This window comes from Gossypium hirsutum, chromosome A03, assembly GCF_007990345.1.
Source record: "Gossypium hirsutum isolate 1008001.06 chromosome A03, Gossypium_hirsutum_v2.1, whole genome shotgun sequence".
NCBI lineage: Eukaryota > Viridiplantae > Streptophyta > Magnoliopsida > Malvales > Malvaceae > Gossypium > Gossypium hirsutum.
Genome location: NC_053426.1, coordinates 50,333,228 through 50,359,217, shown reverse-complemented (window position 1 = coordinate 50,359,217; position 25,990 = coordinate 50,333,228). Strand labels below are relative to the sequence as shown.

At 35.4% G+C, this 25,990-nt stretch overlaps 1 protein-coding gene and 1 long non-coding RNA gene across 3 annotated transcripts; both read right to left on the bottom strand.

Moving 5' to 3' along the window:
- Positions 1-11,107: 11,107 nt before the first annotated feature.
- LOC107887882 (vicilin-like seed storage protein At2g18540) lies at positions 11,108-17,883 on the bottom strand. 2 transcript variants are annotated; one of them, XM_041095883.1, is made up of 13 exons: positions 17,776-17,883; positions 17,400-17,617; positions 16,479-16,626; positions 15,812-15,907; positions 15,380-15,456; positions 15,096-15,175; positions 14,539-14,599; positions 13,723-13,790; positions 13,522-13,603; positions 12,857-12,943; positions 12,703-12,780; positions 12,178-12,297; positions 11,108-11,429 (listed from the first exon to the last, which is right to left on the bottom strand). In XM_041095883.1, exons 2-13 carry the CDS (start codon positions 17,565-17,567, stop codon positions 11,256-11,258), a joined length of 1,239 nt encoding a protein of 412 aa, XP_040951817.1. In that variant the 5' UTR covers positions 17,568-17,617; positions 17,776-17,883; the 3' UTR covers positions 11,108-11,255. The 2 variants fall into 2 exon arrangements, with proteins under 2 accessions (XP_040951817.1, XP_040951819.1); XM_041095885.1 differs by lacking the exon at positions 17,776-17,883 and having other exon boundaries at positions 16,491-16,626; positions 17,400-17,692.
- Positions 17,884-19,423: 1,540 nt separating this feature from the next.
- Positions 19,424-21,248, bottom strand: LOC107888172 (uncharacterized). The gene is made up of 3 exons (XR_001681306.2): positions 20,645-21,248; positions 20,444-20,549; positions 19,424-19,584 (listed from the first exon to the last, which is right to left on the bottom strand). It is a non-coding gene; the product is annotated as an uncharacterized lncRNA (long non-coding RNA).
- Between the last annotated feature and the right edge of the window lie 4,742 nt (positions 21,249-25,990).

The following is a 25,990-nucleotide window of genomic DNA, read 5'->3' as shown; positions in this document are numbered from 1 at the left end:
AGCCTCGTAAGGTGCCATCTTAATACTTGATTGAAAACTATTGTTGTAAGCGAATTCAATCAAAGGTAAATACCGTTCCCATGAACCACTAAACTCGAGGATGCAACATCTCAACATATCCTCAAGTATCTGAATTATCCGCTCGGATTGACCATCGGTTTGTGGATGAAAAGCGGTGCTAAAATGCAGCTTGGTACCCAAAGCTTCTTGCAATTTCTTCCAAAATCGTGAGGTGAATCTCGGATCTCTATCCGACACGATAGAAATAGGTACTCCATGTAATCTCACAATCTGAGAAACATACAATTTGGGTAGTTTATCCAATGAAAAATCCGTACGCACGGGGATAAAGTGAGCTGACTTAGTCAGTCTATCAACAACAACCCAAATCGCAGGGCAGTTCGGACACAAAGTCCATTGTGACTCGATCCCATTTCCACTCGGGTATCATGATCAGCTGAAGTAATCCTGAAGGCACTTGATGTTCCGCTTTCACTTGTTGACATATTAAACATCTCGAAACAAAGTCAGAGATGTCCCATTTCATACCATGCCACCAAAACCGACGTTTCAAATCGTTGTACATTTTCGCACTCCCCGGGTGAATTGACATTCGGCTACAATGAGCTTCGTTCAGAATCATCGAAATGAGTTCTGAATTTCTTGGAACACACAACCGACCTCTGAACCTCAAACAATCGTCATCATCAATTTGAAATTCGGATTCCATATTCGGAATACATTCAGCCCGTTTTGCAACCAATTCATCGTCGACTTTCTGAGCTTCACGAATTTGATGAATCAATAATGGTTTGGCCTTTAATTCAGCTACTAACACATTGTCGGGTAGAACAGACAAGTGTACATTCATCGCTCGTAAAGCAAACAGCGATTTCCGGCTTAAGGCATCCGCAACCACATTAGCCTTTCCCGGGTGGTAATCAATGACAAGCTCGTAATCTTTCAACAACTCAAGCCAACGTCTTTGTCGCAGATTTAAGTCTCTTTGAGTCATCAAATATTTGAGACTTTTGTGATCCAAAAATACATGGCACTTTTCGCCAAACAAATAATGTCGCCATATTTTCAAAGCAAATACGATGGCGGCTAGTTCGAGATCATGGGTTTGATAATTTCTCTCGTGTGGCTTCAATTGTCTCGACGCATAGGCCACAACTCGACCTTCTTGCATCAATACGCAACCCAACCCGAGTAGGGATGCGTCACTATAAATGACAAACTCTTTGCCTGATTCGGGTTGCACTAAAATTGGAGCTTCAGTCAAATGAGTTTTCAGTTGATCGAAGCTTTTCTGACATTTCTCCGTCCATTCGAACTTAGCATCCTTTTGAAGTAGCTTCGTCATTGGTGTGGCTATCATCGAGAACCCTTTTACAAATCGTCGATAATAACCGGCGAGGCCCAGGAAGCTCCGAACTTCGGTAACATTTCTTGGAGGCTTCCAGTTAAGTATGGCTGAAATTTTGCTCGGGTCAACTCGAATACCCGATGCGGATACCACATGACCCAAGAAACTAACCTCTCTTAACCAGAACTCACACTTACTGAACTTAGCATATAACTTCTTATCCCGCAAAATTTGCAACACTAATCTCAGGTGCTCAGCATGTTCGGTCTCATCTCCTGAATAGACTAAGATGTCATCAATGAACACAACTACGAACCGGTCCAAATACTGTCTGAAGATCCGATTCATCAAATCCATAAATACCGCAGGGGCATTAGTGAGCCCGAACGGCATCACTAAGAACTCGTAGTGACCGTACCTCGTTCTGAAAGCAGTTTTGGGTACGTCCGAATCTCGAATCCGCAACTGATAATAACCCGATCTCAAATCTATCTTTGAAAACACTGAGGCTCCCTTTAGTTGATCAAACAAATCATCAATGCGCGGTAATGGATATTTATTCTTTATCGTCACTTTATTCAGTTGACGATAGTCAATGCACAATCTCATGGTTCCGTCCTTCTTTTTCACGAACAATACTGGTGCACCCCAAGGTGAGAAACTTGGTCGAGCGAAACCTCTATCCGTCAACTCTTGCAATTGAGCTTTCAATTCCTTTAACTCGGTTAGTGCCATACGATACGGAGCTATCGAAATTGGCGTAGTTCCAGGTACAAGCTCAATACCAAACTCTATCTCCCGAACAGGTGGCAAACCCGGTAACTCTTCAGGAAAAACATCCGGGTATTCACAAACCACCGGCACAGATTCGGGTTTCTTTTCTAATTCTTTGTCATCAAGTACATACGCAAGGTATGCTTCGCACCCTTTTCTTACATATTTCTGGGCCAACATTGCTGATATTACAGCTGGCAACCCCCTTAAGTCTGTAGACTCAACTCGGATTATCTCGTTATTTGCGCACCTCAAATCAATAGTCTTGCTTTTGCAATTCACAACCGCATCATGCGCGGTCAACCAATCCAAACCAAGAATAACATCAAATTCGTCAAACGGCAAAAGCATCAAATCGGCCGGAAAACAGGATTCTCGGATTATTAGAGGGCATCTCTTACACACTTTATCAACAAGTACGCATTGACCCAAAGGGTTTGACACTCGAATTACGAACTCAGTAGACTCAACAGGTAGAGTCTTACTGGATGCTAAGGTTTCGCATACATATGAATGAGTAGAGCCAGGGTCAATCAATGCAATCACATTAGTATCAAAGAGAGTGAAGGTACCAGTGATGACGTCAGGGGAGGATGCCTCCTCTCGTGCGCGAATGGCATATGCTCTAGCAGGAGTACGGTTCTCGGCTCGAACAGCCGTATCAGAGGCCCCTCTCTGACTACCACCCTTACCTCCTAAAATTCTCGGTGGTCTACCTCTAGTTGTCACTCCACTAGGTCTTGCACCTTGAATTTTATTCTTCTCATCCAGCTCCGTGCAATCTCTAATGAAGTGGTCCTTTGAACCGCATCCGTAACAGGCCCTGTTAATAGACTTACCCCAACATTCACCTAGGTGTCGTCTTCCGCATTGGGGACATTCAGGTTTCTCTTGACGATTATTGCCCACACTAGTTACCGAAGTAGCTCGGGAGTCCGTTGATGGTCGTGGTCTGACGGAAATTCCCGCAGTCGTCCTCGACTTATTAGTGTCCTCCCTGAACTTCTTTACAGCTGAGAACGGAGCTTTACCCGTCGATCTTTTACGATAGTCTCTAGCTTCAGATTCAGCCTTCTTCTTCTCCTTTCCAAGTTCTTCCGCCTTGTAGGCTCGTTCGACTAGTGTTACGAATTCTTTTATCTCCAAAATACCCACTAGTAGCTTTAAATCTTCATTCAATCCTTCTTCGAATCTTTTGCACATAGCAGCCTCATCAGCTACACACTCCCGGGCATACCTACTGAGTCTTACGAATTCATGTTCGTATTCAGATACTGTCATACGGCCTTGCTTGAGTTCCAAGAATTCTTTGCGCTTTTGATCAATGAACCGTTGGCTAATATATTTCTTTCGGAATTCCGTTTGAAAGAAGTCCCAAGTAACTCGTTCGTTTGGGACTATGGAAATCAGGGTCCTCCACCAATAGTAGGCTGAGTCCCGCAACAAGGATATAGCACACTTTAGACATTCATCGGGTGTGCATGACAGTTCATCAAACACCCGAATGGTGTTATCAAGCCAGAACTCGGCCCTTTCAGCATCATCAGTAACTATGGCCCTGAACTCCTCAGCCCCGCGCTTCCTAATCAAGTCTACAGGTGGCTTACTCAGCCTCACAGGATCAGTGACTGATGGCATTACGGGCTCTTGGGGTGGATTATTCAAATTCGGGAATTGTTGGACAGCCGGATTGGTTCGGGCATATTGCGCGACCCACTGATTCATCATGGTAAAGAAGGCTTGTTTAGCCCCCTCACCTTGATTATTCGCAGATGACTGAGGTTCAACAGGCGGTGTCCCTTGTGCAGGAGCAGCCGCTACACTTTCAACGTCATCCGCTAAGGTTCTTTCTACACCGGGGTCCATTTACTAATCAAAACAAAAACATTTTAACCGTCAGAAGTCATCACACATTTAAACATTAACATTAAGGCATGTATAGCTAGACTCATACGCGCTATGGTAGTCCTAGAACCGACTAAACCATAGCTCTGATACCAATAAAATTGTAACACCCCAAATCCGAGACCGTCGCCGTAGTCGAACATGAGGTGTTAACAGACTTCAAACCACTTATTTGACATTTCCCAGACAAGCTGTCAATCTGCGTACTAGTCGCTTTAAAAATCATATCTTGAGTTCTGAAACTTGAAATCCAGTTCCGTAAATTTTTCCTGGAACTAGACTCATATACCTATATGGTAGAATTTTTGTAGAATTTTTGGTTGGGCCAATTAGTACAGTTTATTAGTAAAAGTCTCCCATGTTACAGGGATCGACTACACTGACCCTTGCGCATTACGAATTGGATATCTCCCTGCACAGAGCTTCAATACTGATGTCGTTTGTTTCTATAGAAACTAGACTCAGAGAGTAATCTGTACATATATGGCATGACTACTAATTATCTCTGATTAATTTATAATGAATTTCCAAAGTCGGAACAGGGAATCCAGAAACCGTTCTGGCCCTGTCTCACGAGAACCTGAATATCTCTTAACATACTGTCCATATGATCGTTTCGTTACTTCTATATGAAAATAGACTCATCGAGCTTCGATTACATAATTTATTCATCAATTAATTCCACTCCTACTATTTTTAGTGATTTTTCAATCTCACGTCACTGCTGCTGCCAGCATCTGTTACGAAAGCAACTATGCCCATTTCGTGATTTCTCCTTGATCTAACTAGTAATTCATCATACATATCACAAATTATGATCATGACTAGCCATGCCAAAGGCTAATCATTGTCAAACATCCCCCTACTACACTATTGCCATATCATGAATTTTAACACCAAAATAATCAACCATGACATATGGCATAAAAAGAAAAGTCGAATTACCAAGGCTTACGACCTAGTGTTATAAAACCAAACCCAACCGACATTTATGCCATTTTCGCATGGCTAAAAGTTTACATACCAAAGTTCAACACAACATAATAGCCTATACATGCCGAAATGTTCTCCTAAGCCGACTAAGAAGAAAGTACCAAAACTTGCTAGCCGGTGTGATGGCTTCGATGACGGTCCCAAGCACGCAAAATGACGAGTCCAAGAAACCTAAAGTAGGCGACAAGCAAACACTGAGTGAGTATATAACTCAGTAAGTCATAAGCAACGCACTACCATACATTAATAACATTATCACAAGAGGAAACAAAATGGAACGAGGCTAGTTACTCCATCCACACCGAACCATACCATAGTTCCTCAGGCCTATCGGTTCAATCTCATACCAAGTCATGCATTCACATTCCATATACTAATCAATAGGATATTTGAGGCATTTTCATACATCATTTTATTTTCGTTACCATCATACAACTAAACGACCTTTCACCTATTCCACGATAAATCTTATGTACGTGACTTCAATTATAATTGTCACATAGGTTCAAACTTACCAAGCTCAACTTCAAATATAAACATAGCGCCTAGTAGTCACGAACTCAAGGTACTTACCCGATCCGCCGTCCGTGATCAACTCAATAATGTCGCACACTTAGTGCCCATAGTGATTCAAAAATATATATATTAAGTCCGCACACTCAGTGCTATATAATCAACTCGCACACTTAGTGCTATATAATCAAACTCGCACACTTAGTGCTGAACAATTTAAACCCGCACACTTAGTGCCAATCTCATGATCATAAATGTTTATACCCGCACACTTAGTGCCGAGATCAACAACTCAATACCTCTCACCTCTTTTCTTTTCATTCAACACTTTCATCACCACATGCATACATGTATATAAATTTATCATCCCATTCGGCATAATTACATAGACATTATGTCTATTTAGATCAATACAAAATATATGCTTGATGACTTACTTTATATTGGGTAAGACGGTTCCAACTCGGCTACTCGATGATCTTTTCTTTGCCTTTGCTTGATTCTCCTTGTGCTTAATCAATAAATCAATTAGTTTAACCATCTTGCTAAACATTCATACTTCAATTACACATGCATATGTATGTTTGTATATTCGGCAATGACAATGGTAATTTAGCAAACCTTAATTTAACTTATAATTGTTCATAACACATTTAAAGCATCCACTCCATTCCATCATTTTAAAGCACATACATTACTCAATATTATCCAAGTTCACATTCGGCATTTTCACAAATACACATGCCGATTTCATTCACTCATCTCTAATGTTAATTAAGAAATGCCGAATGTCACCAACTAAATGGCATACACACACTCACATGCATAAAAGTCATCCACACCTCCTATAGCTCATTCGGCATTCACAAAATCATACCATTAGAATTCATGTACAATACCGAACCTTTAGACATTCAAACATCTACCCTATTCTTTTCAAATCATCTAAACGGCAACACTCACATTCTAGCATTTAAATACAAAACATTTATTCAAGTAACTAAGCAAGTCCAAGTTCGGCTATTACACATATAAATACTATCAAATTAAATTTTTAACTAGATCAAACATCTCTCATCAACATTTATTCATTAAAACATAAAGAAAATAATCAAATCTCTTCATTAACCACCATGGCCGAATGCTCCATTCACCACCCAAATCCAAATTTTTAACATGGGCAAAGTAAGGAACTTAGTAACTAACTTAAAATAAGCTAAAATTTCAAAATCTAACATGAATTACTAACCTTGTTTTAAGCTTAAGATGGCCGAATGCTATATCCCTTTTCTTCTTTAAAGTTCGGCTACTAAGGGAGAAGATGAAACCAACATTTTGTCTTTCTTTTGTTTTTCTATTATCCTTTCTTTTTCTTTTCTTTAGCTCACGGCCATGGGGGGGGGAAACAACCACACATTTTTTTGTTTTTATTTCTTTATTACCCATACTCCCTATTTTATTTTTTTCTAACATACCTCACTAAGCCAACATGTTCCCAACATGTTTCCACTCATAGCATGGCCGGCCACTGGCTCAAATTTTGGGTAATTTGACATGCAAACCCATCATTCTCACTACATGCTTTAATAGGTCCTTATAAATTAACCTATCACATTTCAAAATTTTCTCACATAAGTCCTATTTACTAAAATTCACCTACAATTAAACAAAATTCAAATATGAAATTTTCACACATGCATATATACATATAATAAGCATCAAATATGACAGCTAATTATTTTTATGACTCGGTTTAGCGGTCCCGAAACCACTTCCCGACTAGGGTCAATTTTGGGCTGTCACAGAGCCTCCCGAAGAATAAGTGTGCATTAAGGATTTAGCCCAGACGGTTAATCCGATTAGGGTCTGAATTTAGCTTGGACTGGTAATTCAGATCTGAGCTCACTAAGGGTGTTTGTCACTATAAGGAATTTAGCCTGGACTGGTAATCTCGACAACACTCCATGAGTTTATATTACGGGGGATTTAACTTGGACTAGTAATCCCACCGTAAGATGTGAGGTTCGTGGGAGTGCGTACTTGAGAAGATCACTCTTATGACTTCACGGTAAATGGATAATCCATCGAGATTTCCGAGGTACTCAACGGGATTAACATGAGGTATAAAAATGAAAATGTTGGATGATGGGCTCATTTAAGACAAATTACATGATGAATTATTGTGGGACTAACTTGATGTTTGAGTGCATGTAATAAGAGGCTATCCTATATTTATTGGATTGGTTGTCTAACATGGTTGTATGCTAATTAATCGGCAAGTTTACTTTCTAGTTATTCGGGCTGACGAAGCATGTAAATGCTTACCCCTCTCTTTTCCCTGTCTTACAGAGCTCGAGGACTCGTAGAGATTGGAAGACGATTAGAGTATTGTCAACACTATCTATTAGTCCTGTTTTGTTTTGGTATATAGATACTTCTATTTTGTTACAATGGCATGTATAGGTTTGTGGTTACTTGGTGTTATATGTCATTGGTTGGCCAATGTAAAGGCTTAAATGTTAAACTTATTCCTTTTGGTATATGGCCATAAGACATGGCTCATTTCGTTATAGATTATGACCTACCAACCATGCATGTTTATGTTAGATATGTTTTTGTGATGATTAAATGTGGTATATCATAAATAGGCATTCATAATGTGGCCTAAACATTTGGAAATGGTTAGGCCATAATTGGCAATGAATTGTAATAGTGAGCCAAGCCTAAATATGTTTCAATGGGACGGAAATCCTTATTATAAAAAAAGGATAATTGAGTATATATTTGACCGATGAGATGAGGGTGACCATTGGCTTGAAATTATAGCCTAAAAAAGGTCCACACGGGTATACACACGGGCGTGTTTCTAGGCCGTGTGTGACACACGGTCAGCCCCATGGGCGTGTGGTACGGTCGTGTGTCTCCTGCACCTAAATTTTTTTTTTAGTCAGACTGCATGGTAGTAAAAACACGGGAAGAGACACGACCGTGTGTCTCAAACGTGTGAAGGGCACGGCCTAGCACACGGGCGTATGTCTCGGCCGTGTGCCCCTAAATACATGCTGACATCATAAACAGAATGTCCAAGTTTTTTGGACACGAGCGACCACACGGGCGTGTCTAGGTTGTGTGAATGACATGGGCCAAGGGCACGGGCGTATGCTTGGCCGTGTGAAAACCCCTGTAGGTTCGAAATAGAAAATAAATTCAAATAATTCCACACGGGTTAGGGACACGGGCGTGTGCATTGTCTCCACACGGGCTTGTGAAGCTTAATCTAGAAAATTTTAGGAAAACTTTCATAGGTTCTCGGTTTAGTCCCGGACATTCTTAATGTATGTTTTGGGTCTTGTAGGCCCATAATAGAGACACTAAGATGTTGTCTGATTGGTTTTAATTTGGAACGAAATTTTATAACCCGTATTTTAAAAAATGTCTGAGTATGTGTCTAGTAACGGCTCGATACCTGGTCCCGGTCTCGGGTACAGGTAAGGGGTGTTACAGTAACCCTATTCCGGCGTTGAATACGGATGAAGGGTGTTACAAACTTTGAAAAATCCCTGTTCAAAAAGGGTTTGCAAAACGTTGAAATTTCTGTAGCAACATATCCTTCATTGGTTGAAGAAGGCCCATAACAGAACAACTTGAATTCACAATTCCAAAATGATCCAACATTATGCAAAAATATGATTTAGTTGCCCACTGATATGTTTCATTCCTAGATTGTGACCTTAATTTTAATAGCCTAATCACATCAATGAAGCATGGATTATCTAAATCATGAGCCCAACACAACAATGGCACCATTGGCGTACGTACATCACAAAGAAGCAATAAACCTTTGGAAGCCAAAACACATTGAAACCCAGTAGCTCCTGCTTTAGAAAACGCTAGGAACTGATCGTCGCCAACTACAGCATATGAACTCAACATCTCAATCTAACCTAAATAAATTACATTGCATTCATCATGCATAAAATCAAGTAACAAAATAGCATCTGATCAGGCAATAACTAAAATCCTAGTATGCAAATTGAACTCAATACCCAACCATTTACAATTCTCTGTACCACTCAAATCATCCCATAAAACTCTAAGTTCATTCCCTATAACATAGCCATTGAGTGATTGTCACTTAACATAAGAAACTAAATCAAACAAGAACAATGTACCATTTTCTAACAAAACCACACTTTCCTCAAGTATGAGTGGACTGCAACAAGCATAAACAATTGAGGAATTCTTGAATAGCTCACTGCCTAAGTAATCCAAAGCATTGGTTTTGCAAGAGTTATCAAATCTAACCAAATACCAATGAACAAAATATAAAGTAGAAGCCAAAATTCCCAACAAAATCACTTGAAATCTCGTCGAAATCATCAATTAGATCGTTTGCTACTGGCACTCTATTGAAGGATTATTCATTTGGAGGAACCTAACCCATCACTGCAAACTTAACATTTGTCCTAGTTATGGCTTACCTTACTCATGTCCCTGACATTTTTTGTGTAATTGAAACAATCAAAATACCATAATTAGGTTCACCCTGTTCCTGTATTGAAGGAACCTTGAACATCAAATCTGATTGAAGTGCTTGAATTTCGACTTGCACAGACGAACCTCCTGCCTTCACAACTGATGCATGAGAGAAAGCAACAATCATGCAGACTTGATGGAGCTTGTTCTTAAAGATTGCGTGGTACTCATCCATGTCACTCAATACCATTGGTGTTGAATAGGACGACAGATAACTACGATTATTAAGCCTTTTTACCTCCACCACACCACCATCCGCATCACCATTTTCAAATTTGGAAACCAACGTTTTAGGTACCATTACAATCACATTATCGCTTGCACATGACCCCTAGATCGTCGCACCAGCATCATAAAACTATATATCACGCTAGCAACAATCATCATAAATATTACTAACCCTGTAAAGAAATTCTAGCTAAGATAACATTCAAGTGTTCTTCAAATTGGATCAAGGCTTGAAAGCGAATTGAAGTTTGAAATGTGACGATTTTCTTCACAAATCCATGAGTTGAGAAAACTTGGTGGAGCGCTTCCACAATAATAGGATAAAGCATATGATAATTGTGATCAGCAGGGCTCGATTCGACTCATCACCAACCATGGAAGATCAACTAAAGCTCTGATGCCTTTGTTACGAATAGAAATCAAGAAGCTAAAAATGGCAAAGAAAGAAGGGAAGGAAGAAACAAATTCTAGAGGGAAGGAAGAGTTTGAGAAGGAAGAAGAATAAACAGAACAGAGAGAGAGAAAATAATCCCTCAACAATTTTCATTAACCAAACAATGACCTCAACCAAAAACAGAACAAGATATATGAGAGAAGATAACAGCAAAAAGAAAATAGTTGGATGAAACGCCCCGTATCACCAAGTATTCTGCGCACCATATCACTAATGCTTGGTATTCATTTTGGCTCATATCACTTAACCGAACTTAATTGAGAGGTCGAAAGATGCAAGCATATAAGGTAGCTAAATGAGGTTCGGTAAAAATAAACCAAACTATGTGAAAGTTATGAGCGGAAAATACCCAGTTGGTACATCATTAAATTCACAGATAAAATTCCACATTCTCCAAAGAAAAACCAAAGAGGAACAAGCCAAAATAGATATATGAATGCATATGCCTTAATTATATAGTTTTATTAAAGTAAATTTTCAGAGTTAAAGGACCCCAAAAAAGGGATTATTGATAGCAGAGTTGAGCTCAGATCCAGCTGAGTTGAGAACTTGCATGTCAACCTTGTTTCTTGAGAGAAACAAGAACTCCTCTCCTTCAACTTTCTCAAACCCACACAGCTCCAAGAACTCCACTCCTTTTACAGATCCAACTCTATCCTGTTATGATAGAAGCATAAAATCATGAGATGTGGGTAGATTTCTTGTCCTGTTCCTGTATTTTTATTGTGCCATGCTCGTGTTTATGCTATTTTTTTTCACATATATAAATTTAGATGCATTAATAATCCATATTACATAGACTTGATATATGCATGTATTCATGTCATGTTCATGTCATTTCAGCAAAGTATAGTCATAAAAGGAAATGTTAGCCAGTGTCCACATGTCTTCATGGATAAAGCTCTTTTTTATATGATCAATTGCACAGAAGCAATACAAGTAAAACTTGTCCAAGTCCAATCTAACTCAAAATATTAACCTAAAATTTTATCAGTCCGTCTATATTTGTAAATGCATAATCCAAACCTATTTATGTTTGCCTACAATATTTTTCTAATTTTTTGACGTGTTATTTTTTTATATGATCTTTTGTAACTTACATTTTTTTTTTCTTTTTATTAAGCACAGATAATATATCTTTTAAGGTTTATGCTATAATAAATTACATAATATATATAATATATCATATATTATATAATTAGAAAACAAGCTGAGCCAAGCTTAGCCTTGTATATTGGTGCTAAAACCTGGCTCATTTGTTTAAACAGACCTTTTTTTCTCTTTTGGCTAATGCCCATTTTGGGTAATATTGGCAAAAGATATCTCAGAAAAAAATATATATATGTGAATAATCATCGATGTTGAAATCAGTAGCTGATGTGATATTAAGGGTTCAAATTGTTACCTGGAAAGTTTGATTATTTAGTCTAATTTTTCTGAATTTCTCCTCATCAGGATTCCTGGCCACATTTCCTATGTATGTAAGAAGAGTCTGGAATGCTCTCTTGACTTTCGCATCATCATCCTTATCCAAAAAAAAAAAGGGAACAGAATAAGAAATGTTAGGCCAAAACAATGATCTGCTGCTCAAATATGCTATAAGTGACCTGATCTTGTGACATGAGCTAAATTTTTTGTTGTTACCAATGACCATGGAATAAAAATCAGACTGGACCGGAACCGGTGGCCTGTCCGATTCTAATTTTCAAATATACTTTTTATTTTATATTAGGAAGTAACAATTTTACATTTTTTTATTCTACATTATAATGTAAAAAGACATTTTTTCATTATCATGTCCCATCATATCCATGTCCTAATTTAGATATGTCCTAATTTTGAAAACTTTTCGTGTCCCAATGTATGTCTACATCTATGCTTCCTATGCAAGGTGAAAATAAGTAGTGCTCAAGATTAAGATTTTATTCACCTTGTGATTTTGCTTGAGAGATCGCAAACATTCGCGCATATGTTCAGCCTTTGTGGCAGGCCTAACTGGCAATGCGCTCTGCAATACAGAACAAAGAGTTGTATGAAAACTTGAATTACAACAATCAGCGCTATTCAGACAGAAAGTCTATTACCTTTTTCTCCTCCACAATGGATGCAGAAGGTTTAGGTGCTGCTGAAGGCTCCTCTGGTGGCAGCCCAAGCTTCCGCCTTCTCTCTGCCTGCGAGACATATTTAAATTTGTTTTCCAGATCTCAACAGAGGAATCAAGTAACAAAAAGTTATGTTACTTCGATACTTCATTTTTCTTGAAGTCCAGCATTTGTATCTGGAACATATCCAAACAAAGATATAGGGATATGGTCCTCCAAGGACCCTCCAAATACAGGGAAATCTCAGAAAAAATTTGAGCACACTTATGTCTGAGACTCACAACCAAGCCCGAGTAACATAAGAAGCCTTTTTTTTTGTTTTATTGTAGAATTTATGACAAGTGAAAATTGCAACATAGACACTGTTTCTGTTAGCTGCTAAAAGAGATAAGGTTGTTACCACTGTTGGATAATCTATGTTACTCCGATTCTTCATTTTCCTTTTTAAGTATTCATGTCAAACACTGCATCTGGCACATACCCATATATAGAAATGGAGATATGACCCTCTAAGGATCTCCAAATACATGAAAAACATATAAAAAATCAAGCATACCATATTGGACACATGCTCATATCAAACACTCATGCGATGTCCGAGTAACATAGTGGATAATTGATTGGACATGGGAAGAAAGAGTTAGAACCTTATCTTCCTCCAACTTCTGACGAATCTTTTCTCGTGCTCGTTTCTCTTCCTCTTTTTCAGCTTTCCGCAGGGCCACCAAACTGTGAAAGCAAAAAAATGGAAAAAGAAAAAGAATAACAATTATCATGCAATCAAACTTGAATTAAATCATTGCAAACAGAAGGGGGAAAAGGCACACAACATAAACTAGAAGACAAACCGTTTCCTTTCATTTTCTTCTTCAATACGTTTTGCTTCCAACAACTCCTTGCCCACTCGAATCCTCTCCTGAAACATTGAATATTATCAGACACAGAAAAAGCTTTATGATGCAAGAATCATGAAGCAACATCTTTCAGGAAGAAATTGAGAGAGAAACAAATTCAACATGATTTATGGTCCTACAAATGCTCCATGAAGAAAATGTGGTTTGAAGGAGATTAACAATGCCAACAGAGTGAAAGAGAAGACCAAAGACATGAATGAAAACTACAAAAAAGGACCTTACATTTTACATGAGTTTAACGAGGAAATCGGTATTAGATAGAGCAGGAGAGTGCAATCATCCATATAGCTAATCCTTCCTTTTTTGGAAATCCCATGTGGGAAAAGCTTACTTTACAAGCATAGTGTGGTTGTTGTCCATGTTCTAGTTCAGAAGAATAAATGCTGCCTAAGTTAGCTGAGACAACATTTCTACCAACTGGATAATCACAACAAAACAATATTTGACCAATCCCAAACTATTCCAATACGCATTAATGTATTTCTCAATAGAAAATTGGTCAAAAGAAATATTTACATATTTCTATGGCTTTCCATTACATTTTAACAGTATACTGAAATTATCTCTGATTCTGATCACAAGTCCTACGATTATGCAAAGGTACTAAATCAATTGTTCCCAATACAAAAACATCATATGTGCTACTGGTGTAGGAAACAGCTTTAAGGATATACATTTTATATACTTATACATACATATTCATTACAAAAATTAGACTGCAGAGTGATAAAACAAAAGATGAAGGACCACCTTTTCCCTTTCTCGTTCCATTCTCCTCTCCTCTTCTTCTTTCTTTTTCCGAGCCCTCTCCCTATTATTTATGAATAAGATGAATATGAAACAGGAGAACACAGTCCCACAGACATACAAGTCTTCTATAACATCTTGAAATATATCTGAAATGTATCATAGTCCTTCAAGGAAAGACAAGCTAGAAAACTTTCAAACTTTTCATATCATAAAAATGAAAGAGATTGGAATGAACTTTTAGCTACATAAGACAGGACAGACACCTGGAGCTTGGCAGTATGATCAAGGGTTATTATACTAAAAGTGGAAACTATGTTTTTTTCCTTAAATAGTAGTGTCCAAAGAATATCTATTATGGCTACCGTGGATATATGACCAAGAATCCTCAAAATACTTGGAAAAACTTAGAAATTTTTTTTGAACAAACCCGTGTCAAACACTCACACCCGAGTCCGAGTAATATAGGTGAAAAAGCAATGACAAATGCTTCAATCACCAATGACTGAATTAGGCATTCTATTTTATAATACTGAAGAATGCAACTTTATAAGCCATACCGTAGCTCTTGTGCTTTGAGTTTCATCTCTTCCGCTGTAAGAGAAGGTTTAGATGCCTCAACATGTCTGTTGACAGGTACCTGAAAAGACAAACGCAGGTGAAAACCCAATAAATGCAAGGGAATGTCTTACACATATAAGGCTGACTATAGGGATGTTTAGGGGCAAAACCCAACCCTCCCCTATCCTCATAAGGCCTTCTAACCAAAATTCTTATCAGATTTGGGATGGGTAAGTCTTTAGATGCAAACACAACTCTACTGTATAGGGCATGAAGAACATACCATGGGCATCTGATCTATGTCCGGGTCAGCCTCATGTTCAACTACCCAGTTCACAGCAGCCTCAAGACTTGTATTACCTGCAGAAGAAACCCAATGTTTATACAACAGCAAGTATGCCATAGGCTTGCACCTATAGTATGAAACCCACATTACTATTTCCTTTTATTTGTAGTATTGAAATCATGAATGCCAATAAAAGAAAATTAGTTAACCTTATTGGTATAAAAACTTATATTACGCAAAGCAACCTGTTGAATTATGGAGTTAAAGCAATTCAAAATGGAGAGAACATTGAGAAAAAAAAATATTAGATGGAAAATTCACAACCTGATTTATATCCAACACGAGAAGTAATATGATTTAGAACCTCGCAGGAAAGAGAGAAAAAAATGTAATCTATAGCAATTAAAGAAGAATGTTAAATGGCCTTACCAGAAAAATGGAGTGCACGGGTTGCTCGTGCTGTAGGGAAACCCATTGCTTCCAGTTCTTCAAGCAGTTTTTTGTCAACCTCTGGAACAACCATCTCTACCAAAACAAAGGAAAAGGAAACAATTAGAGACAATTAATTCACACATATAGAGCAATTATGTCCAGTCAAATTTGCATGGTTATTAGAAGGTAAAACTTTCATAAGGATCATATACAATTATGAAATTATTCCAGCTCCTATCACTCAGTAGCATTTGGCAGAAAGAGTAAAACTCCCCCACAGGACTATTTAGTATAACATCTTCATCAATTATTCCTGTCCCCACCCCACCAAAAAGAAAAGGTAAATGGAATTATGGCATTAAAACAGTGCTTCGCAAATAATGGTCTAGCTATCAAATTGTAATAACAAATCAACAGAACAAATGAAATGGACACGTCAAATTCTCATCCCAAAGGCCAGAAGCTGCAAAGCCATGTAATAAAAGAAGAATCTGTCAAACAATTAAATCCAGAAAATATTTTGTACAAAAAGAGTATCTACACAAAATAGCCAATCGCTACGCTCTACAATAAACTTAATAGTAAATGACTCTTCATATAATGAGAAACTGACACAAAACAATTTCACCTTGAAATTTCAAATAAATACAAAATGCAAATGTACCTTCAGGCTCACCGGTGCTACCTGCAGCAATAGCCTCCTCTGACTCCTTAGCTACCTTTGGAACCTCCAAACTGATTGGTATTACTGCCTCCAAAGTCTTATCAATAAACTCTGTATGCCCCGTTCTTTTTGTATGCAAATCACTTTCCTTCGAGATGAACAGGAGTAAAGCCCCAGAAATCACAAAATGGAAAACATATTTTACAAAAAAAAAAAAAAAGAGTATCACAGAGTTGTAAACCATTTGAGATTTTATTTTAATAACATAAAAAAATTCCTTAAAAATCAAAATGTAGATTTAACTTCAAATCCCGCAAAAATCCTGTTCATGTAAGCAAAAGCAACATGTATGCACAAATACTACAAAATGATGGAAACTTACCCACAACCATAGCCCCAAAAATTTACCAAAGCCTTAATCTAAACATCCATATTGTAATAGCAAACCTTCCAACTTTTCCTTAGTCCAAGAATTACCAAGTCCTTAAAACACCCAAATCAATGCAAAAGAAAAGTTCTCAAACAAACACCAATTCAGCACAAAAGAAAAACTTCAAAATTCAAATTAAATGCTAACCAGTGCCTAATGGCATTGGCGAAAGTATATATTGAAAGAGAAGTACACTAAAAGTAACAAATTCTTCAGCAGGTAACTAAATAATTCTTAAACGAAGAGTATAAGTACTGGTTAAGCAAACACTTAAATTAAATCAAGACAGTAACAAAAGCACGACTTTCAAGTTAGATCCAATTCAATTTAAACCCTAAACTTTCAATTCCAACTCAATTCATGAGAAAATGCAAATTAAACCCAATACAAGATCGAAGTTTTAAAACCCAATTAAATCAAGAAAAGACTAGAACAATAAAAGACGTTGAAATAAAACCCTAACGAAATTAAAGTAAAAGTGGATGTCATACGATTTTGGATCGGCATGGCTTGCCACAAGAAGAGCAAACAAGATTGAGAACAGCTTCAGTGGACTCTGAGAAGTTGGAATGGGAGGTGAGTTCGGCATGTTCTTGGGCTTCCTCCACCGATTTCAACAGAGCCCCACAGTCCCCACACTTCAAAGAAACCCCCGCCATTGATGGAATTTTGTTGATCAAAGCTCCCTCTTCAGATACTTGACTCTTCTCTGAATCAATAGATGAAAAAATATATCATAAGGCTTTTGGGATTCACCCTTTTAAGTTGCCTTCTCGGTGAGGGATAGGGTTGTTCATAAGTCAAATTAAAAAATATTTAAAATATTTCTATATTAAAAAAATGAAATTAAAATAAAAACAATTTTACCTTAAATAAAATCAATTCAAATTAAAATTCATCTGGTTCAAATTCGGATAAACCTATGTGATCAGGTGAGTAGCTCGACCGGGATGGGTGACGAAATATATTTGTATTTCGGTAGGAATTAAAATTTTCCATTTACAATCTAATTAATAGATCGATTCGATTTAATTTAGTTAATTAGTCAATGGTTGAACTTAGTTCGATTGGAGTTTGGTTAATAATTTTTTAAAATTTCTGTTATTAGTTAATTCGATTTAAAATGGAATAATTAATTGAATTAATCGAATTAACAGAATTTAATAATTAATATTATGTGTTAATTTTAAGAATTATGTAGTGTTTTTAATTATGTAGTGTTTCAAAATATAAACATATATTTCAATTGATTTCAATGTATTTTTTTATATTTTATACTTATTTTAACTAAATGGTAAAAATATATAAATTTTAATTCAATCGAATTAACCGAAATATTTCAATTCAATTTATTTTTAAAAAAATTAATTAAATTAACAATTAAAGAATTATACGATTCAGCTAATTCGATTAATACTAATTCGCGATCCGAATCAAACCCAACGTTTTCACTTATAACATACATCTTTTTGGGTACAAATAAAGGAAATCTTAGGGTTGGTCCGTAAATTTTGGAGTTTTTTTTTTTCTTTGAGAAAGGAACATTTATGCATCAAAAAGAAAAGTCAAACAGTGCATGCAAATACATTCCTCTAGCATCCTTAGCAATAAGAGGAGCTAAATCTGTAGGATAATTGCAGATACAAAAGAACTCATCAACAAAAGAAAACCAAAAGATGGCGAAACACTTAAGGTGATCTCTTCCCAAGCGAGAGCGAGCACATCCGCACAACAATTCTCGTCTCTAAACACATGCATTATCCTGCTAGAAGTCAAAGGTGGGAGGAGCATCCTTGGCTTTGAGATTTGCAAATGGTTAAAGATTAACAGTACATTTAGTCAGCTGTAATTGAATAGGATTATAATTTAATAGAGCTATAATAGAATAGAGCTGTAATAAGTAATTCAACTGTTTGGTTGAATGGAATGAAATAGAATTGTAATAGTATTATTGTGTTTGATTGAATGGAATGATGTTGTAATAGCATAAGGAAAAAAACTAAAATGACCAGAATACCCTTAGCAGAATTTTTTGTTAAGGTAGATGATTATTGTTATTGCTATTAAATTTTAATAAATTTATTGTTAAATATATTTTATTAAAAAATAATTTAACCATATTTTAACATAATTATTATTAAATATAATTTAATAAAATAATATATAATTTAATAACATTCTTAATATAATTATTATTATATGAATTAAAAAATCATAATATATAATACTATAAAAATAATATATAAGCTACTTTATTATTTTTAAACTGCAATACATATTTAATGTGCTAAAATATCATTATTGAAACAAATAATTTAATTACAAACAAAATATTAGAAGAATAAATAACTTGAGAATTATATTTCATATCCAAACATAATATTCATATATTAACAAAAAGTTACATGATTTCATTAGTTTATATGTCATAATTCATATGTTATAAAATTTTACAACATCAAAAAGTTACAACATAGTAATCACATTCTATCATGTCATTATACCATCCAAAAGCTACATAAGTATGCATATTGTGTTATTATTCAGAAAATCAATGTTAATTCCTTGAGAGCGACCACCTCTTGGTCAACTTCTTGAGTTTCTAATCTGCTACACTAAAATCGTACGTTGATTGATTTGATTTTCTATGTTCTGAAAGTGGTTCTCCATGTTTGCCTGCAAACGTTGAGCTGTATTAGCGAAAGGCTCAACTAAATCCTCAAAGATTTACCTGGCTTAGAAGAAGATCGTTGTGAGGAAGCATGCAAGCTCAGTTTATAGCCAATATCAGGAAAATTCAATAAATTCAACCTCAAAATTTACACAAATGTTGCAAGATAAATTTATTAAATTAGGACCCAATTGATAGAATGTATAAACAATAAGAGCTAAATTTGTTATTAGACCAATCAAAATCATGTATAATCCATGAAAACATTGACTCTATGATACATTGACTCTATGATTAATTGTCCTTAATTTCTAACCTTCGAAATTGATAGGAAATAAATTGCTTTGATTTTCATAGAAGGACCAATTTGCTCAATTCGAATTTGAAAGGAATTGAAGAGTTCTTTTTACCATATTTATTTATGTCTATCTAGTTATAATAGTTATCAGGTAAAGGCAGCTCAAATAGATTTAAGCATATATTTGACCCCATAATCTCTTAAAGCAATTAACAGACAGATAAATGCGAAGTAGATTTAGACAAAAGACAATTTAAAAGCATAACAGCCTAGAGATAAACAATCTTTTAGGGGCAAAATCTGTTTCAGAAATTATAAAAACTCATCAATCCAGAACATGTGGATCATCTGACCACTTTCATTATTGGACCTTATTGTTGTTAAACCACTTGGAAGTTACATAAAGATGTATATATGAACTTCTATATATGATCAACTTTGTTGGGGGTTAATCATCCAATAAAAGCAAACATGGTCACCTCGCAGACTATACATATCTACCTACCACGTCTTTGTTTCCAATGAATACCGGTATTGTACTATTCATTAAAGGGATTGTCTCTCACCTTCTAGTTATATATTCATCAAATTTCCATTGCTTTATATCCAGAAGAGTTTCAAGCCTAAATCTTCCCTCTTTTTCCTTTCATCTCGGAGTTCTTTCCTATTAACCTTAGAGCAAAGCAAGATGGTCAACGCTAAGAAGCTTATCAATTTAGTAAGAAAATGGCAAAAAATGGCTGCAATCAGGAGAAAGAGGATCACACCATCAAGTGCCACCTCAGATACTAGCGCAAACAGTTGCAACACGTCGACAACAGTTGAGCAGGGCGATTTTGTTGTATACAGTATGGATCAGAAACACTTTTTGCTTCCATTGGAATATCTCAAGAATGAAATAGTCATGGAACTATTAAACTTGGCTGAAGAAAAGCCTGGTTTATCAGGCAATAAAGCTCTCATCTGCATGTATTTATAAGAAACTCGATGCCTTTGGAAGGATTCCTGTTAAATAATGAGCCACCTTTCTGCATGTAACCCAGTAAAGTTGGTCAGTAAAGCTAAGCTTGTAAAAGAAAAGGAGAGCTACACATAAAATTACGCTACATAAAATTGCATGACTGAAGAGAAGTCAATAGTAATATGGAAAATTATAATGATATATTTAGGCAGCCCTCTGTGACAGTTTCAGTACTAGATAAGTAACTGCTACTTGAAGAACCACTCATACTTATCCTAACATAAAAAAATTACCGACTTGGAGTTCAATCTTGTAAGCCCGACGTTGCTCAAGCGTAGCAATATCTGACAATTCAAAATTCATTTCTGGATACAACTCACAATCAGGGACAACTCCATTTTCTACAATCGAGGTTGAAGGTCTCTCTGATGAAGTGTCACTCTCGAAGTTTCTAGACAAGTCAAAATCAAATATCTTCAGCTCTTGATCCATCCAAGCTCCCATTGACTTAATGATGCTAACTAACCCTGACCTAAATTTTGTTAACAAGCTCATAAAAATAGAACACTGAAGTTGGAAAACTGACATTACTGACTTGTAGATCCAACTAAATGGAGTTAACACACAACCTCAATTACTTTGCAAATAATCTACTATTCTACATGTCAAAATAACATTAAAGGGGCAAGTAAAGGGGCAGAGGAAATTTGTTCTCTTGGATAAAAAATATATATTAAAAATATATATAAAAAGAAAATAAAGTTTTGATTAAATGACAATATTTAAAATTATTTAACTCTTAGACAAGTCAACATTTCAGGGAGTTCCATTTTTCAATTAATAAAAGCTTTGGGTCTTGGTTCATACGGTTCTAATGAACTGATGTTAAATTTTGAAATATTAATTAATTAATCATATCTTGTCGAACATGAAATAATATTCTATATTGAATTTCTTATTATTTTTGTTGTTAATTTGTTGATTATACCTTTACATACATGGTTATTGAATACCCACAAGGAGATCCATTATAATACTTGTATGCTTTTAGCCATTCTTGTTTTTATTTTTTTTCTTTTTAGTATAACAATATTATTGAAGCCCTATTCGTAAAGGGTGTTCACCCTATACTCATGTCGTAGAATTGAATAATAAAAATTACCTACTAGCGATATGTGTGTGTCCAACTGTGATTTACTCTTACAAGTGGTGTGTAAATTGAAGATTTATTTAGGTATAAATCAAAAATTAAGATATTTATTTGGATGTAATAAGAATGTAGAGCTTTTTATATTAGTTTTGTTCTTTCAATTTTTAAGGTTAAATCATAATTCAAAATTTTCTACTAGGTTATTGCACATTGGCATGGCTGATTTTTTTATATAAAAATATATTTATTAAAAATGTAAAGCCCCAAAAATCATTATAACATATAAGTGATGTTATATCAAGAATACACATAGTGGATTTTTCGGGTAAATGAAATATGATATATCAATGATAATAGGGAAGATGTTGGATATTGAAGAAAGTTGAAACAAGTGTTATATTGTGAGATATTAATTCATGATATAGATTAAATTGTAAATATGTGAAAAGTAATAGGGTCAAACTATAAATATTCAAAAGTTGAATGCTAAATTGAAAATAGGAAAAAAAGTTGAAGGACCAAAAATTGCAATTTTACTAAAAAGTGAGAATGGCACAATTGTAAATGTTTAAAATTGTCAATGGCAAAATGATCATTTTGTAAGTGAGATATTTTGATTAAAATTACCAAAATACCCTCGAACATGTGTATTAAATTTGAGCCATTAGATTTACTTAGTGATGAAGGATGTGATAAGATCTATGTTAGATCTGATGCCCTAATTGTAGTATATTCGTTTGTATACTTGTATTTTTTTCGAACAGATTTATAACATCCCAATTTTGGGCCCAGTCGGAATAGTGGTTTCAGGACCACAAATCCGATGAGGAAAATTTTATTTTTAATATATTTTTATGGTTTATAATTTCACGGAATGATTTCATAAAAATTTCGTTCGAAAATTTTGACGTTTGGGCACTCAATTTAGTTAAAAGGATTAAATTGTAAAAAGTGCAAAAGTTGAGTTCTACATGCTAGAGGTGTCCAATTGTTATGAAATTTTAAATTCGAGGTTCTTATATGGTAATTAGACCATTGGTTAAGTTGGTGGACAAAAATGAACATGGTTAGGCATGTTTCCAAAGTTTTTCATTAAGGGCATTTTGGTCATTTAGTTATTAAAATGAATTAAAATAAAATTAAAAGCCAATTTTTGTCAATATTCAACCTCTTGGATAAAACTTGCATGGAGAAACCATGTATAGGGTTTTTCAAGCTTCCAAACTCGATTTTAAGTCCGTTCTAGCCCCGTTTTTAATGATTTTTATGTTTTTGCAATCCCTGTACCATGTGTGAAATGCATGCATTTTGATGTCTAATGGTAGAAAATGAGTGTTGGGTGTTAAATAAACGACTTTAACGAAGCGATTTTCGATGAAAACGTCCAAAAGGACCATTTTATAAAAGTTGTAAAAATGGTATAAAAGTGTGTTTTGATGAGAATTGTGGTTTGATATAGTTATGAAAATGGTTCAACTAGGTTTAAAGAGTGAGGAAATTGAATAAAAATTATTTTACGAGCTTAGGGGCAAAAGTGTAATTTTGACAAAGTATAGGGGAAAAAATATAATTTTGCCAAAATATGATTTTTGGATCACATTAAATAATTTGACTAATAATTAGACTAAATGTACTATTATAGATCAAGGAAAACGAGGATTTGACCTAGATCGGGTGAAAAATGGAAAGTCAACGGTTAGGTTCCTTTTTGCTATTTTGGTGCCGAGGTAAGTTCGTGTGTCAATAATATTGCAATGCTATATTTGAATTGAAAATTCTATATTATTATTGCATGAATGGCATGATTTAATATATTGAAAAAGTGATGAAAGAATGGTATATAAAATTTGTGAGAACAATGATATATGACTAGTAGCACATGAAATGTTTGATGGTTCAATCATTGATGGCTTGCTATATAATAGCTGAATATATTGAGAATTTGATATAACATGATGTTTTATTAAGTTGGATAACTTGTGAAAGAGTGAAAAGGAAGGTAAGCCCATTTGCAAGTAAATACAATGCGTGAGGTATGTTAATTGCTTAAATGACAATTACATGATAAATATATGCTCTTGATAAGAATGTGATTTGCATGCTCAATGTATGAAAATTTATGAAACATTGACATGATTGATAATAAGAGGAAGAAAAATCTCGGTTGAATGAAATAGGATATTCGATGGATTCTTAAAAAGGAATTGATGGTAAAAAGGATCTAGCCAGGACGGGTGATCCAATCCCTATATAGCACTCTCGAAGAATATGTGTGAATGGATTTAGCCTAGATGAGTAATCCGAATTAGGTTCTGAATTTAGCCTGGACTGATAATTCAGATTCGATCTCATTTGAGTATATATCGTTGTAGGGGATTTAGCCTGGACTGGTAATCCCGTTGTAAGAAAGGAGGTTCGCGGGAGTGTGATCTTTAAAAAGGGAAATACAAATTGACGGACATGAACTTGTAAAGTGATCTACCCTACCGAAGAATATATGTGTCGAAATGGATTTAGCCCAGACGGGTAATCTGATTAGGATTTGAATTTAGCCTGGACTAGTAATTCAGATCCGAGCTCATTAGAGTATATGTCATCACAGGGGATTTAGCCTGGACTGGTAATCTTGTCGTAAGAGGGTTTGCGGGAGTGATTACTTGAAATGATCACTTGTATGAATTGACGGTGAATGGGATATCCATCGAGATTTTGAGAAATTCAACGAGATTAATATGATAAATGAAATAAAAGGGTTCTTGCCATGATAAACTCATTTATATTATATGATACTATTATGATGCATATGAATGGTCATGTTTGGACGAGTGTTGTGCTAAGTGATAGCACAGGTAAGTACTCGAAACCCATGGACTTGTGATAAGAATGAAAATGAATGAGTGATATTTATGAGAGTAATTTCATGAAAATCTTGTGATGGTTTCATTATATTGTACTAAAACAGTTTGGATAGCAGCAATAGTCCTACCCTGAAAATCTACCAAAAATTGTGGAAATCGAATTAGAGGCTAAATAAGATATGAAATTAAAGTCTAGTTTTACATAGAGGAAACTGTGTAAGTAAAAGAATTTCATATTATGAGATATTTGAATTTTTATGAGACCAGGTCAGAGTGATTTCAAGCTCCCCTGTCTTAACTTTCGCAAATCATTAAAACTTGTATGATAATAATAATGGGTTATAAATTACATGTTTAAAATCCTTAATGAGTCTATTTTCAAGGGAAATAGATGGGACCATCATCCGAGTCCTGTACTATGAGATAAATAAATTTTAGTGAAGAAAGGTCAAATCTATCAAATAGCAGAATAGGGGAGATTTTGAATAATGAAATGTACTTATTGGCTAGACTGAAAATTCTAAAAGTTTTATGGTAAGAAGATACGTGAGTCTAGTTTTTGGAAAATTAGCGGTTCTCAATTTGGAGTTCCGTAACTTCGTATATAAATAATTTAGTAACCATGACTTGAGAAAACAACTTAACTGGACTTTGAATAGATAGAGAGGAATTGAAAATTAGCATGTTAATACATTGCTTATTATTTTTCATGCGAGCTTAGTAAGCATAAAGCTTACTCCCTCCTTTCCATTTCTTTTAGTGTTGTCAGGTCAGCTCGAGGTTGGAGATCGTCGGAGGCAGCACCACACTATCAAGCCAATACCTTTGGAATATTGTTACATATGTTAGAATTATCAAGTGAGTGGCATGTATAGGGACCTAGTTTTATGACGTGTGTTATTATGATTTGGCCAAATGTGTTGGCCCATTTTGAACTATTGTATATGGCCATGAGATGTGGCTCATATTGATTATGGATTGTAAGTCTAGCTAGTCATGTTATGATTTATTGCTTATGATGTGAAGATATGATTATATTTGTTTGTCATGCATGGTTGGCAATATGTCATGTATGTTGAATGCATGTTTTATGACCATGAATTAAATGTGTAATATGGAGATAAAGTAATAATGCTTTGAACAT